The 12,912-nt window shown below is 45.8% G+C and overlaps 1 protein-coding gene across 1 annotated transcript in view; it reads left to right on the top strand.

Annotated features, from left to right (window-relative positions):
* The window catches only part of DDHD1 (DDHD domain containing 1), a 50,769-nt gene that overhangs the window by 26,148 nt on the left and 11,709 nt on the right, over positions 1-12,912 (top strand). The window contains exon 7 of the mRNA XM_009996479.1: positions 10,571-10,836. Coding sequence (XP_009994781.1) covers positions 10,571-10,836 — 266 coding nt within the window. The remainder of the gene's footprint in view (positions 1-10,570; positions 10,837-12,912) is intronic.

Consider the following 12,912-nt stretch of genomic DNA (forward strand, 5'->3'; position numbering starts at 1 on the left):
GGCAGCAGCTGTAAACAAACCCAAGCCAGTTTTAATGCCTTTGTGTACACGTGCCTTGCAGGAAAAGCAAGACAGCTCTCAGTTACCTGTTACTTAGGGGACTGTTGATCACAGAATCATAGAAAGGGTTGGGTTGAAGGGACCTAGAAGATCATCTAGTTCCAACCCCCCTGCAAGGGTAGGGACACCTCCCACCAGCCCAGGTTATTCCAAGCCCCATCCAACCTGGCCTTGAACACCTCTAGAGATGGCACAAACACCTCCAGGATGGGGTAGACACCTTCAGGGATTGGGGCATATAGCAGAAGATCCCATCTTACCTGGCCACATCTGTGCAGGCAGATGGGAGCTTTAGTCTGTGTAGCTGTAGAGGGACCCCATTAATCAGAGGGTAAAAGCCTTGAATAAATTATAAAGTGGCCTATAAAACACATACTGCATCACTCCAATAGCATCTTTGTGTGTCACACTTCCAGGAACCCCTGTGAGGGTGTTTTAGGCTTATAGAACCATGGAATCATTTTGGTTGGAAAAGACCTTTCAGATCATCAAGCCCTGCCAAGGCCATCACTGCCCCATGTCCCTCAGCACCACATCTACAGGGCTTTGAAACCCCTCCAGGGATGGGGACTCCCCCCCTGCCCTGGGCAGCCTGGGCCAGGGCCTGACAGCCCTTTGGGGAAGAAATTGTTCCCAAGATCCAATCTAAACCTCCCCTGGTGCAACTTGAGGCCATTTCCTCTTGTTCCATTGATTGTTCCTTGGGTGAAGAAACCAACCCCTGCTGGCTCCAGCCTCTTTTCAGATGGAGGATTACTTTATATAGGAATTAGAAGTTTTTTTCCTGTGTTGACTATGTTATGTGTGGAGTAATGGTCATGTTTTTACAGCCTTGTTGCTCTATGCATGATTAAACTGGGTGGAGAGAGGAGAGACTTTCAAAATTTACCTCCAGCTTTGATGCAACCTTTCATTAAAATGAGATGTGTAGAAGTCCTTTAGACTGGCAGTATAATTTTAAACTCTAGGCTACCTAGTAATACTTTCTTTCCTCATAGCAGTAATGGTGGTGAGATCACTAGGAGCCTTTTAAGCTCCCAACACTAGCAGTATGTGCACAGAAAGCTGTAGCTCCCTGGTTGCTCAGAAATGCAGAGTTCATGGCTCAGGGCTCCTGGGTTCTCTGCTATCTAACAGGTTTCTCTGTTGTGCACCTCAGGCCAGCATGAATTTCTCTGGCAAGTGATAAAAGCTTCACTGGCAGCTTTAAAATAGATATTTTTAAACTGCATTAGAGGCTTGGCTTGTCTGTGGGCACCTTGCAGGAAAAGGGAGGGAGGTTCAAGTATGCTGGCCAACAAGGCATGAAAAACTGAATTTCATTGCTCAGTAGAACTGTAAGTCTGTAGGTATGTCCCCATCCCTCAGGGAGAACATCCCTCTGAGAACTGACAAATGAGTGTGCTGGGGCTGTGCTTAGATCTGATTACAAAATATCAAGGTTTTCTCACCCAATCGAGTGACTTTTCTCCAAGTTTGCACCAATACACGAGTTGATCTTGTAACTTTGTCAAAGCAAAGTTGTACAGTTTGATTTGTGAATATTTGTCCAAAAAGGAAAGTGCTGGTACAAATGAGACATTAAAACCTTGAAGAACAGGTTTCTGAGATGCATTATTGTGTTGCATTCAAGGTGTTTGTGCTGCAGGTTTTCTTGTTCATTCAGCTGTAGTTTTTGTGTTGTGCCAGTTGGGTTGTCAGGGATCACAGAATCCAGACTGGTTTGGATTGGGAGGCACCTTCAAGACCATCCAGATCCAACCCCCTGCCATGGGCAGGGACACCTCCCACCAGCCCAGGTTGCTCCAAGCCCCATCCAACCTGCCCTTCAACACTGCCAGGGATGGGGCAGCCACAGCTTCTCTGGGCAACCTGGGCCAGGGTCTCACCACCCTCACAGCAAAGAATTTCTTCCTTGTATCCCATCTAAATCTCCCCCCTTCCAGCTAGAAGCTGTTTCCCCTCATCCTATTGCTACATGCCCGTATAGAACAGTACTTGATATGAATTATCTTTCTACTTCCAAGTTTTTTCCCCACATCTAGAAGTAACGTAATTTCTTCTTTAAAGCTGTTGACCACTCTTTCAACAACTCCCTGTGGGATTTGCAACTGGGTAGCCACTATTTTCTTTCAGGGGGAAGGAGTCTTGTCATATCAGCTTTCACATGAGACAGCAGAGAGCTGCTTCAGATGCAGCTGGATTGCTCCTCTCAGCATTACAGGAGCATGGTGGGTGACCCCCCTCTCTGATTTCAAGTATTGTTTCTCATGCAGCTCAGTAGGAGAATCTCCAAAAGGTGCCTCTGACTTCTCACATGTAATGCTAGACCAGAGAGGTATTAATAATTAACCACAGCTCCATGAAGATCTCAGACAGTCTGGTCTCAGAGTTCACTCCTGAGGATGTAGGCAGCCCACAGATTCAGCTGAGGCCTCTGTGTGTGTGGTTGCCAGAGAGTTGTGCTGTGCAGGACTTCATCTAGGCAGTGTTCCACCAGGAGTAAGACAGAATCCCTTTCTGAACATGACACAGATAATAAAGGAAAGCAATAAATTGGTCTTCTGATGCACACCTGGGCATTTCTAAATTAATGATCACATTTTCATTCTGGCCTTGGAAATGTAATCTTGGGTTTTAGTGTCTTCAGTGAGTGACTTTGTTTCACATCTGGGTCACTGTAGCTTCATATTTCTTTAATAATAAGTGACTGTAACAGAGCTTAAAAAGACTAAATGATGCACTGTAAATTTAGTGTCACCTTCAGTGTAATGTTATGTACTTATTTTGCTGATCTTCACTGTACTTACTTTCAGGCTAATTGTAATTCTGTAAATTATTGATATTATGTCTTGGCAGAAAATGCTTTTAGTGCAGGATAAATATTAATTCCATCTGTCATCCCAAGATACCTAAAGATTTAGTGCAAATATTGCAATGGCCCCAGAAGATGGGTATCAGAGGTTTATGGGTTACTTCCACCACAGCTGAAGAGCAGGGAAAGATGGTGAATATTGAACATTTCTCACTAGGTGAGGTCAGGAGGCCAAGAGCTTGGGGTGTGGGATGTGGTGGCTGTGGGCTTGGTGTTGGAGGTGTGTTCCAGGCTTGAGGAGGAGGCCAGGGGGAATGCAGGGTGAAGCTGCCAGCCTGGCATTGCTCCCTTGGGCAGACTTCACTGTCTGCCTTGAAACAGCTTGATGGTTTCCTATTATGCACCTATTAAAAAGGAGCGTTAATGAGTACACCCTTGAACTTCAGGATGTGTATAACCTTTCACTGGAGCTTTCATCCTTCTTTAATATGAGGTTTTGGAATGGAAAGATCCTTTTTTGTGTTCCTTCCAACAATAAAAGGTCGTTGTTTCTTGTGTGTTTGAAAACAAGAGGGATGTGAAGCAGGAAATTTTTAACTGAGACTATTTCAACACTGGCTTTGCTTCTTCTGTTGAATCTAATAGTCAAGGAGCTACTTGGCAGCACTTTCATGGCTTGCTTAATTCATTTGATTGCCCTTGAATGTGTTCTCAACTTTATGAAGTGATAGGTTACTGGATCTGAACCTAAACTTAAGTCTTTAACACAGTGAGCTGGTTAGAAATGAGTTAGACTCAGCTTTTCAATGTCACTATGACATGCAGCCATTCCTGTCTGTTCACACAGCAAAGTCTCATTCTGGCCTCTCATCTGTTGTTGTGACACTCTTCTGGCATCCATCAGTGATGCCTTCAGGGAGTGTGACAACTGTTGTATTGGAGGCTCAGCAGTCTCCCTGTCTCTGCCTTCAGTGCTGGCACGTTCTCCTGGTTCCACTCCTTGTCTTTGCTTTCATGGTCCTTTAAGCAATCCCTCCTTGAGCTGCAGACCTTTTGTTGGCTTTTAAGGACCTTCTTCTACCTCCAGTTGGCTCACACACCTTATTGCCTGCCTGCTGAATTTCAAACGAGTTTGCACTTTCTCCTGAAGTTCTCTTGACGTTTGGAGGGAGCTGCTTGCAAAACTCACTGTTCCTTACATCTCCTTAAAATTCCTTTCCCACGAAGTCTACAAAAACAGTCCTGCTAGTCGAGCTGGAGGGCTGAAGAGGTCGAGTTTCCTGCACTCCCTTTTCATATGTAGCTGGGTTTTTTGTTTTTTTCTCTAGTGCTTCAAGCTGTTCATGTGAGAACAGTGTCCAGTGGGCAAGGGTCCTGTGGAGATAGCAGAAAGAAAGACCCTCTGAAAGCTACAGCAAAGGGGTGGGCAGAGCTGAGAGCAGTCTCAGAAGTGGACAATCAGAGCCCAGGAGGAGGACAAGTGGTTTGGTTGGCTTTGACAGATCAAAGAGGTTGGGACTGGGGTGCTGTATCTGAGTTTTGGCAGCAGATGGGACCCTAAGGATTTGAGCAAGAGCCCTGGAAGCTCTGCATTACTTCTGCTCTCAGGGTGCCAGCCCAGGGGTGTTGTACTCCTTGCTTTCTTGGGAAAAAACACAAGCTTGTTTCCTGGATATTGAGGGGAAATTTCATTTTCAACCCTGGAACTTGTGGTGTGCACTCAAAAGGCACTTTGACCCCAGTGACCTGCCTACTAGAACAGGCAGGGGGTGAAGTTCTCCCTCTGGCCTGCAGCTCCTTGGTGTGGGTCCAGGAGGTCTTTGTCCACTACACACACAGACAACTTCCTTCTGCTTGGCAAGAGGCAGGCATGCTTATTTATGCTGGTGTCTCACAAGGGTTCTTCTGCATCAGAGGAGGAATGACCAGCTGGTTTGGGTGCTAGAGAATTAGAGGTTTATTTTTTCCAACTCAGCACAGGCTGCTCTTAGTGTTCTCTGCACAAGGGCTTCAGCTGAGACAGAGCAGCTCTGGGTGTTTCACTGCTTACACCTTTACTTGTTCCCCATCATGATCCAGCAGTTCAGGTTCACCCAATACCCAGGAGGTGATTAGAGACATAGAACCATAGACTGGTTTGGGTTGGAAGGGACCTTCAAGATCATCCAGTCCCAACCCCCCTGCATGGGCAGGGACACCTCCCACCAGCCCAGGTTGCTCCAAGCCCCATCCAACCTGCCCTTCAACACTGCCAGGGATGGGGCAGCCACAGCTTCTCTGGGCAACCTGGGCCAGGGTCTCACCACCCTCCGGAATTTCTTCCTCATATCTCACCTCAATCTCCCCTCTTCCAGTTTTAATCCATCCCCCTCATCCCATCCCTCCCTGCCCTTGTCCCAAGTCCCTCCCCAGCTTTCCTGGAGCCCCTTCAGGCACTGGAAGCTGCTCTAAGGTCTCCCTGGAGCCTTCTCTTCTCCAGGCTGAACACCCCAACTCTCCCAGCCTGTCTCCAGAGCAGAGCTGCTTCAGCCTTTGGATCATCTTTGTGACCCTCCTCTGGATTTTCTCTAGAAGCTCCATGTCATTCTATGTTGAGGGCTCCAGAACTGGACACAGTTCTCTAGGTGGAGTCTCACAAGAGTCGAGTAAAGGGAACAATCCCCTCCCTGGCCCTGCTGGCCACGCTGCTTTTGATGCAGCCCAGGACATGGTTGGTTTCTGGACTCCAGTGCACAGTGCCAGCTCATGTTGAGCTTCTCCTCCACCATCACCCCTAAGTCCTTCTCCTCTGGACTCTTTTCAATCCATTCTCCACCAGGACATAACAGCTCCTTCTTCTGCCTAGGATGACAGTGACCTCTCTCATTTGATTCAGACCCAGCTTGACTGTATAAAACACATTCCTTGCCACCAGGATTCCTGATGCGGGGAATGGGGTGTTATTTCTTGACTTCTTGGAAGAGGTAAGCCAAGCAGGTGTGTGTTAGGAAAGCAGAGGATATTTTTTTTGCCTGATCAGGTCCAGCAACCCCATTCCTTGCCCAACAGTCTAGTTTTTGGCTTCTTCCCCTCAAATTGCCTGGCTGTCACTCCAGCTCTCCATGAATGTGCAGAAAGACCATCCCTTGATCTGCCTTTGATTTGGTTTCTGAAGGGCACAGAGCATTTAACCTCAGTTTGTCAGAATATAAGCTGATGACTGTCTGGGCAACTTGATCCTGTGAGCTTGGGTTTCCTGCAGGGAAGAGTTATTGGCAAATCTTCAGCTGATAAAGGGAGCTTCAGGCAATGAGTCTCTTTTCTCCTGAAGCAAAAATGAACTCGGAACAACTTCACAAGGGAACAGCACCACACCACATCTGCTCATTTGTTCAATCACTTTTGGTTTTTTCCTCTATCCACTCTATTTTACTGAGGTCTTTAACTGCTGGAAATCAAGTCTTTCCCTTGCCCTTTGGGACCAGTGTAGAACATGTAGGAAACTCATGCATTTCTTGGATGCTGCTCTGTCCAACTGTATCAAAGGCTGTGTCTCAAGTGTCTTTGCTTCTGCTGGTATTAAGCAGGTCTGAAAATTGAATCAGTACATAAGGGTTTGCTCCCCAGTCTGAGAATTGTGGGGTACTTCACGTGCCTGATTGTGACTTGCCATTAAATCATTCACAGAGGTTTGATTGCATTAAAGGTTTCAAGCATTACAAAGTCCTGCTTTGTTTCTGCTTCATTTTATCTGCATGTCCTACACGTGTTTGCAGTGGTTCATCTACAAGGTTTGTAGCATTTTAATCCTGCACTGAACTTTGGTACTGAAACTGTTGGTCTGTGAAAGGTGCTTAGGAAATTTTTCACCTACAAATCAGAGAGAAGAAAATAGGAACAGAATAGGAAGAAATTCTGTACCTTTCTTACAAATGCTGCAGTGTCCTCAGGCTGATGCTGAACTCCTGCTGTGGTAGAAAGGTCAGTGGGGAGGAAGGGATTTGATATGGCTATTTTTTTTAATTTTTTTTTTAAGAAATAGGAAGTGTTGCCTTTGTTAGGGTGCTTTGATCTGTCCAGTAACAGACACGTAAACAAGCTGCATTTCATGGGTCCTCCTGGGAGAGCAGAGGGTGATGGAGCAGAGCAGCTGCACAGGGGAGGAAAAAAACCCTCTGACTCAGTCAACTGCTGCCACATTTATTCTTTTGTGAGATATTTGATATTTGAGCTTGTTTAGTCAAGCTTTAGAAGACCTTTAATATGGATTGGGCAAAAACTCAAGGAAACTCTAGGCTTTGTGTAGGTAAAGCCCTGCTGGGGGGATGCCAAAGAGCAGCCCTGTTGGGGGTGCTGAGGAACTGGCTCAGCCCCACTGGTCCCCAAAATAAGGTGGGAACTGAGAGGGAGAAGGCATCAGGAGAGATGGAAAGAAAAAGGGGGTTGGTCATGTTGCATTTCACTATTAAACTTCTTTTTTTCCTTTCTCCTGGATGATTCCTGCTTTCCTGTTTTCCAGCAAAACCAGCAGGTGCTTCCTAAGCACATAACAGATCCCATGGCTTGGGGTTGGCAGAAGCACCAGGGAAACCAGTGGGGAAAGGGCTCCCTTACTGGGGAAGTCACTGGATGTAGGTGCAGTGAGAGCAGGAGAAGCTGCTAGCAGGCTCTGGGTGAGCAAGATAGACAAGCTGTGGATTAAAAAATAATAATGAACTCTTAGAATCTTGGGTTTAATTACAGTGATGCCATTTAGGAGAGAAAATTTGATCAGTAGTTAATTTTTCATGTTTAATGGCCATGGAAAAAGCCACTAGTTTTAAAAATACAAAGGCAATTGGTGTTTATAGAAGGTATTTTTATATGAAGTGTTAGGAGAGATGTCAAGCTGTAACTTCACATACTGCTTAGCCAGATAATTGTTTTTATCTGGAACTTAAGATGAATATGATTTTTCTTTTCCTTTTTAATTTTTTTTTCTTACTCTATGCCAAAAGATTCAGTTTCTAGTCTTAGTACTGAACCAGAGCTGTTGGCAAGATACAAACATGTGTAAGTGCTCACTGCAGGTGAAGGACTCCTGGTTTTGTCCTAGAAGAAAACCAGGCCATTCCCAGTGCCTGAAAACCTGGAGGCTTTGCTACAGCAAACCATCCACTCTATAATTAAGTTAGGTAACCAAGGATGTGGAATTTAGAAACAATCAGATTATTTAGTTGCATTAAATTCTTGGACTCTGGTCTGCAAACTTCCAAATATGCAGCTAGCTGGAAATCCACACAGTTTCTTAGTTGCTTTTCTTTTTTTTTATTATTATTTGCCTAATTTCCCAGCCACAGCATGTTTTGAAGGAGCAGGGCAGTTAAAGTCAGGGTTGGTCTCAGTGTCCAGCAAAGACTTGACAAGAATATTCTGGTTTATGCCATTGCTGTTAAGCCACAAGACAGTGAGGGAAGCAGTTGAGTTGTTGTGCATCTTACTTTTCCCACCAGAGGAGAAATGTGGGGACACAGATATATTAATAGAGTTTAATTTGGATTTGTTTTAAAACAAGATGGTATTGCTCCTCTCCCTGCCCCACTGACAGGGCTCCAAAGAGCCCTAATGAGTCCAGCACTAGATTGCTTGGCATTTTTTATGCTGCCAGCTCTGAAACCTGAAGGCAGCTCTCCATCCATTGTGTGGCTGGGGGTCCTGAGCTCCCTACCAAGGTCCCCTGATAGCAGGGCAATGTGTGTTGGCTCCCTTGTTGGGTACCACAGCAGCCAGGCACACAAACTGCTGGCTATCAGCATTCCCTCAGTTCACTGAGCTCCTGGCAGGAGTCCCAAAACACTTCGATTTCAACAGTTCTCTGCTATTTTGTTCTGGTTTTTAATCAAAACCTTTTTAAATTAAGAAAATGCTGGTCTTGATTTCTGCTTTCAGCTCCAACTCATGCTTAAAACCTGTTTGTTCATGTGTGAAAGAAGAGCCCAAGGCCTGTGTGGAGCCAAACTCAAGGATAGGCAACGTCACAATCCAAGAGACTTGCAAATGGGAATGATGACACTTCACTGAGCTGCTGTTGATCATTTCCCAGTGCTTTAGGCATCGGGTTTGTTGTGTGGATTCTCTCTCAGTAAAATGAGTCCCAAACACTGTCAGTCCTAGAGCCATTCATATTTATAGTCACTAATGATTCCGGCCCTTGAAAAATCATGCTCAAATTACATGTTCTATGGCTTTAATTTCCTGTTGCTAACAAGGGAATGATTTGCAATTTCTTGTTTGTCCTCCTCTGTGCCAGAGCCTGGAAACATTGCTCAGTTACCACGCTGAGTTTCACAAGCAAAGCTGCCTTTTTTGTGTTGTCTGGTTCCTCAGTCTCAGGGCTTTCAACCTCCCTCTGCAAAACATTTTCTGTGACTGAACAATTTTAGGCACATGTTCCCTAGGGAAGGACTTCAAGCAGGTAGGCCCCTCAGAGATTCATTTAACATAGGACCAAGATATCTCTCTTGCAGTGACACTGTAGGATTAGCCTGTGATCTCTTGAGAACTGTGTTGCATTCCTGGTTTCTCCCCAAAACCCTCCTAGAAACTTATAGCCCCAAAACCGTTTTTCTTATCATCGTTTATATCAAATGGCCAAATTCTGGCCCTGCCCATCTCTTTTGTGCTTTTTCTCCTCCTTTATCTTCCTTTTGGCTGAGGTGAGGCTTTTTACCCTTTAGTGACATCATTTCATTCTGATTTCTTCAAGAAAAATGACAATAGATTTAGGATGGAAGGAGAGGAAGGACAGAAAGCTGCATCTCCTTGGAGTCAAGCAACGGGCAGAATCATGAAAGACTTGATGGATTCAAATGTGCCTTGCAAAGATCCAATAGCAATTTGAGGATATTTTCCCAGAACCCATTTAGACTGTCCCTGAAGTGTCTGAGCATATCCATTTTAGTGGATTTATCTTCCCAGTCCCCTGCAATGAGCTGGTGCTCAGGTTGACAAATGGAGCGAGTGTGACTTGTCTATGTGGCAGAGATGTGAGTTGCTTCCAGATCATGTGGCACTGAAACAGGCTGCCCAGGGCAGGGGGGGAGTCCCCATCCCTGGAGGGGTTTCAAAGCCCTATAGATGTGGTGCTGAGGGACATGGGGCAGTGGTGGCCTTGGCAGGGCTGGGCTAATGGTTGGACTTGGTGATCTGAAAGGTCTTTTCCAACCAAAAGGATTCTATGATTCTGTAATTCTCTGTGTGGCTCAGGCTTCTTTCAGCCTCCTTGGGTTAAAAAAGGAGGTGGTGCAGGAGAAACATCCAGTGCTGTGACAAGGTAGAGAAACAAGCAGTGGGGGCAGTCAAGCTGTATTAATATTCACCATTGTGCTAATGGAACTGCTAGTGGCAACCAAGCACTTTGCTGTTGCTCACCTCAGAGGATGCTGCTCAGTACTTTGAGCCCAGCTGTCATTTAAGGTTTTATTCCAGTTAAATGCCTTGGGCTGTGTAGTGTGGGGTCACCATGTGTCTGCTGCTGGGTCTAGAGGGGACAGGTGAACCAGTGGAGTCAGTGACAGTCAACCAAGGTAGTGCTGCTGCCCGTAAGATTCTGCTCATCTTCTCAGTGAACAGACCACGATGCCCACCCAAGCTGCAGACTTGAGAACCAGTGTGAGGCATGGGCAGGAGTGGTAGGATGTGGGTATTCAACTCTCTTTTCTTTCCTTCCTGAAACAGCTGGTGAAGGGGCTGCAGCAGGAGCTGAACCGACTGTACACGCTGTTCTGCTCCCGGAATCCAGAGTTTGAGGAAAAAGGAGGGAAGGTCTCAATTGTGTCCCACTCCCTGGGCTGCGTCATCACCTACGACATCATGACTGGCTGGAACCCAGTCAGGCTTTACGAGCAGTTGTTACAGAAGGAGGAGGAGGAGGAGCTTGAAGACCGTTGGATGAGCTATGAGGAGCAACATTTGCTTGAAGAACTTTACATAACTAAGCAACGGTAATGCCCCCACTTCTGGTTGTGAAAGGAGAAAACCACATCCCTAGGTGATGCCCTTTGAGTGTTTCCAGAACCCACCACGGCTGCTGCTTTTTTTTTTTGTGGCTGATGTTCTTCTGCTGGTGATGGATGGCAGTGGTAGATGCTAAAGGCAGGACTGAGCAGGCTCAGGGAGTCAGGCAGGAGCTCTGAATCCACATCCTTTGGGCTGTATCAGAACCAGGCAACTGCTGCTCACTGACCAGATGCACTGGGAGCAGATCATAGCCAGGAAGAAAGGAGAAGGTCAGGCCATTAGTCCTCCACATCACAGTACCTTGCAGGAGGGCAATGAGCTGTAATCCTGAGAACCTGAGCAGTGAAATTCCTGAGTTTCTAGAGGAAAATGAGAAGTTTTCTCCTAGGCTCAGCTTGGAAATTGAGCTCCACCAGCTGGATACAGATGTTGTCATTGCTGTGATGGGTTTATGGGGTTGCTACTCAGTGGCAGATCGTTTACCAGCTTCTTGCTGCCATCTAGAAATGTCCATGCTGATGGCAGTGTGAAGCAGCACTGCTCACTGTCACAAACAGGGTCTCTGTTTCAGTGCCTTGCAAGTGTTGGTGGGGATTCTCAGTGTCAGGGGATCATCATGATGTCTCCACAGTGTTAAGGTGACTACCCTGTCCTAACCTGGGTGACGAGGTACTGCCCATAGATAGAGGACCTAGTAATAGTAGCTTGAGCTTTAATCTTTGCAGTGAGGAGGTGAGGATAAATCATGATCACAGTTCTTTTGGGTTCCTTCTGGAAATCTGCCTTGGTATTGGCAGTACTTTGGGAGCATTAATACAGCATCAGATCTCCTGCAGTGCTTGAAATCAGTATGTGTGTCATGAGGGGTTGGTACAGGACATCCCTGTGAGCTGCAAGGCTGGGTGAAGTGCAGCCTTTCTGAGGGAAGGGAAATAAGAAACCTAATGAAGTTGTCTGCTGGTAAGATGACCCTTCAGGCCTATCACTAGCATCTCATCAGGGAAAAATTACCATTTTCACACTCATGCTCCATCTACTTAGGCATCCTCTGAGGTGCTCCAGGTTACACCCATGGTCATTCAAGCATCATTTGACATTGGCATTTCTGCATGGATTGAGTGGCTTTCCATTTCATGAGCCTTCTCAGCGCAGTTCAGTCTGAAACGACAGCAAATACACTACTGACATCTGTAACTTCTGGATTCCTAGCTTTTTAAGGATGGCAAACACATAGTGGATTTCTGGAAGTGCTTCTGCCCAAGTAGGGTCTGTCATAGCATGTCTAAATACTCCACATTGGAGAGTGACACAGGTAGAGGATGTGAGGTTTTGTGTTGGAACCCTTTGACAGCAGTCCAGGAGAGTCAGGAATTCTACATGCCTTCCTTTTTCAGACTGAATCAGGCTCATTAAAGTACACAAATGTTTTTGGAAGCCCTGCTCTTTGGGAAGTTTCAGCTGCAGACTTGCTTCTTTCTCATCAGGATGGCAGAGGTTAAGCTTAATGCATTTGTTTCCTTGATGTTTTTGTGGAACTTGAGGAGGTTATGTTTTCCTGCTTTGAAGAGGGCCAAACTGCTCTAATGCTGGGTCTGGGGGCTGTTTTACCAGTCCATATGAGTGTTTTATATTGTAGCTGCTCTTTTAATTCTTCAAGCAGAAGAAGAGGTAAACAAACTTATAAAATTATAGTTAAAATGTGGGACACTATGCTTTAGATATTCTACCACAATACAGAGCTCCATAATGCTTGGACCATGGACTTTCTAGGGGCTCTGTTGGTTGTTTCTTGGGTTTTTTTTTTAAATAAACACAGATGATTTGGCTGCAAAAAACACCAAGGAAACAGGAGGTGAGTCATCTACTCCTGAGGAAGGAGAGTGGGCAGATACTTGGGGTGGTGAACAAGGAAACTGTCACATCTTGATTGATTCTTTTTGTGGTCAGAGAAGCAGGATTTCACATGCATTGATTCTTCACCCATTGGACTTCCTCCAAGAAATACTGACTCCATTGCTCTCTCTTCCCAGCAGACAAAACTGTTGGACCCCACAGGAATG

The sequence above is a fragment of the Chaetura pelagica genome, unplaced genomic scaffold (assembly GCF_000747805.2).
Source record: "Chaetura pelagica isolate M959 unplaced genomic scaffold, ChaPel_1.0 scaffold274, whole genome shotgun sequence".
Lineage (NCBI taxonomy): Eukaryota > Metazoa > Chordata > Aves > Apodiformes > Apodidae > Chaetura > Chaetura pelagica.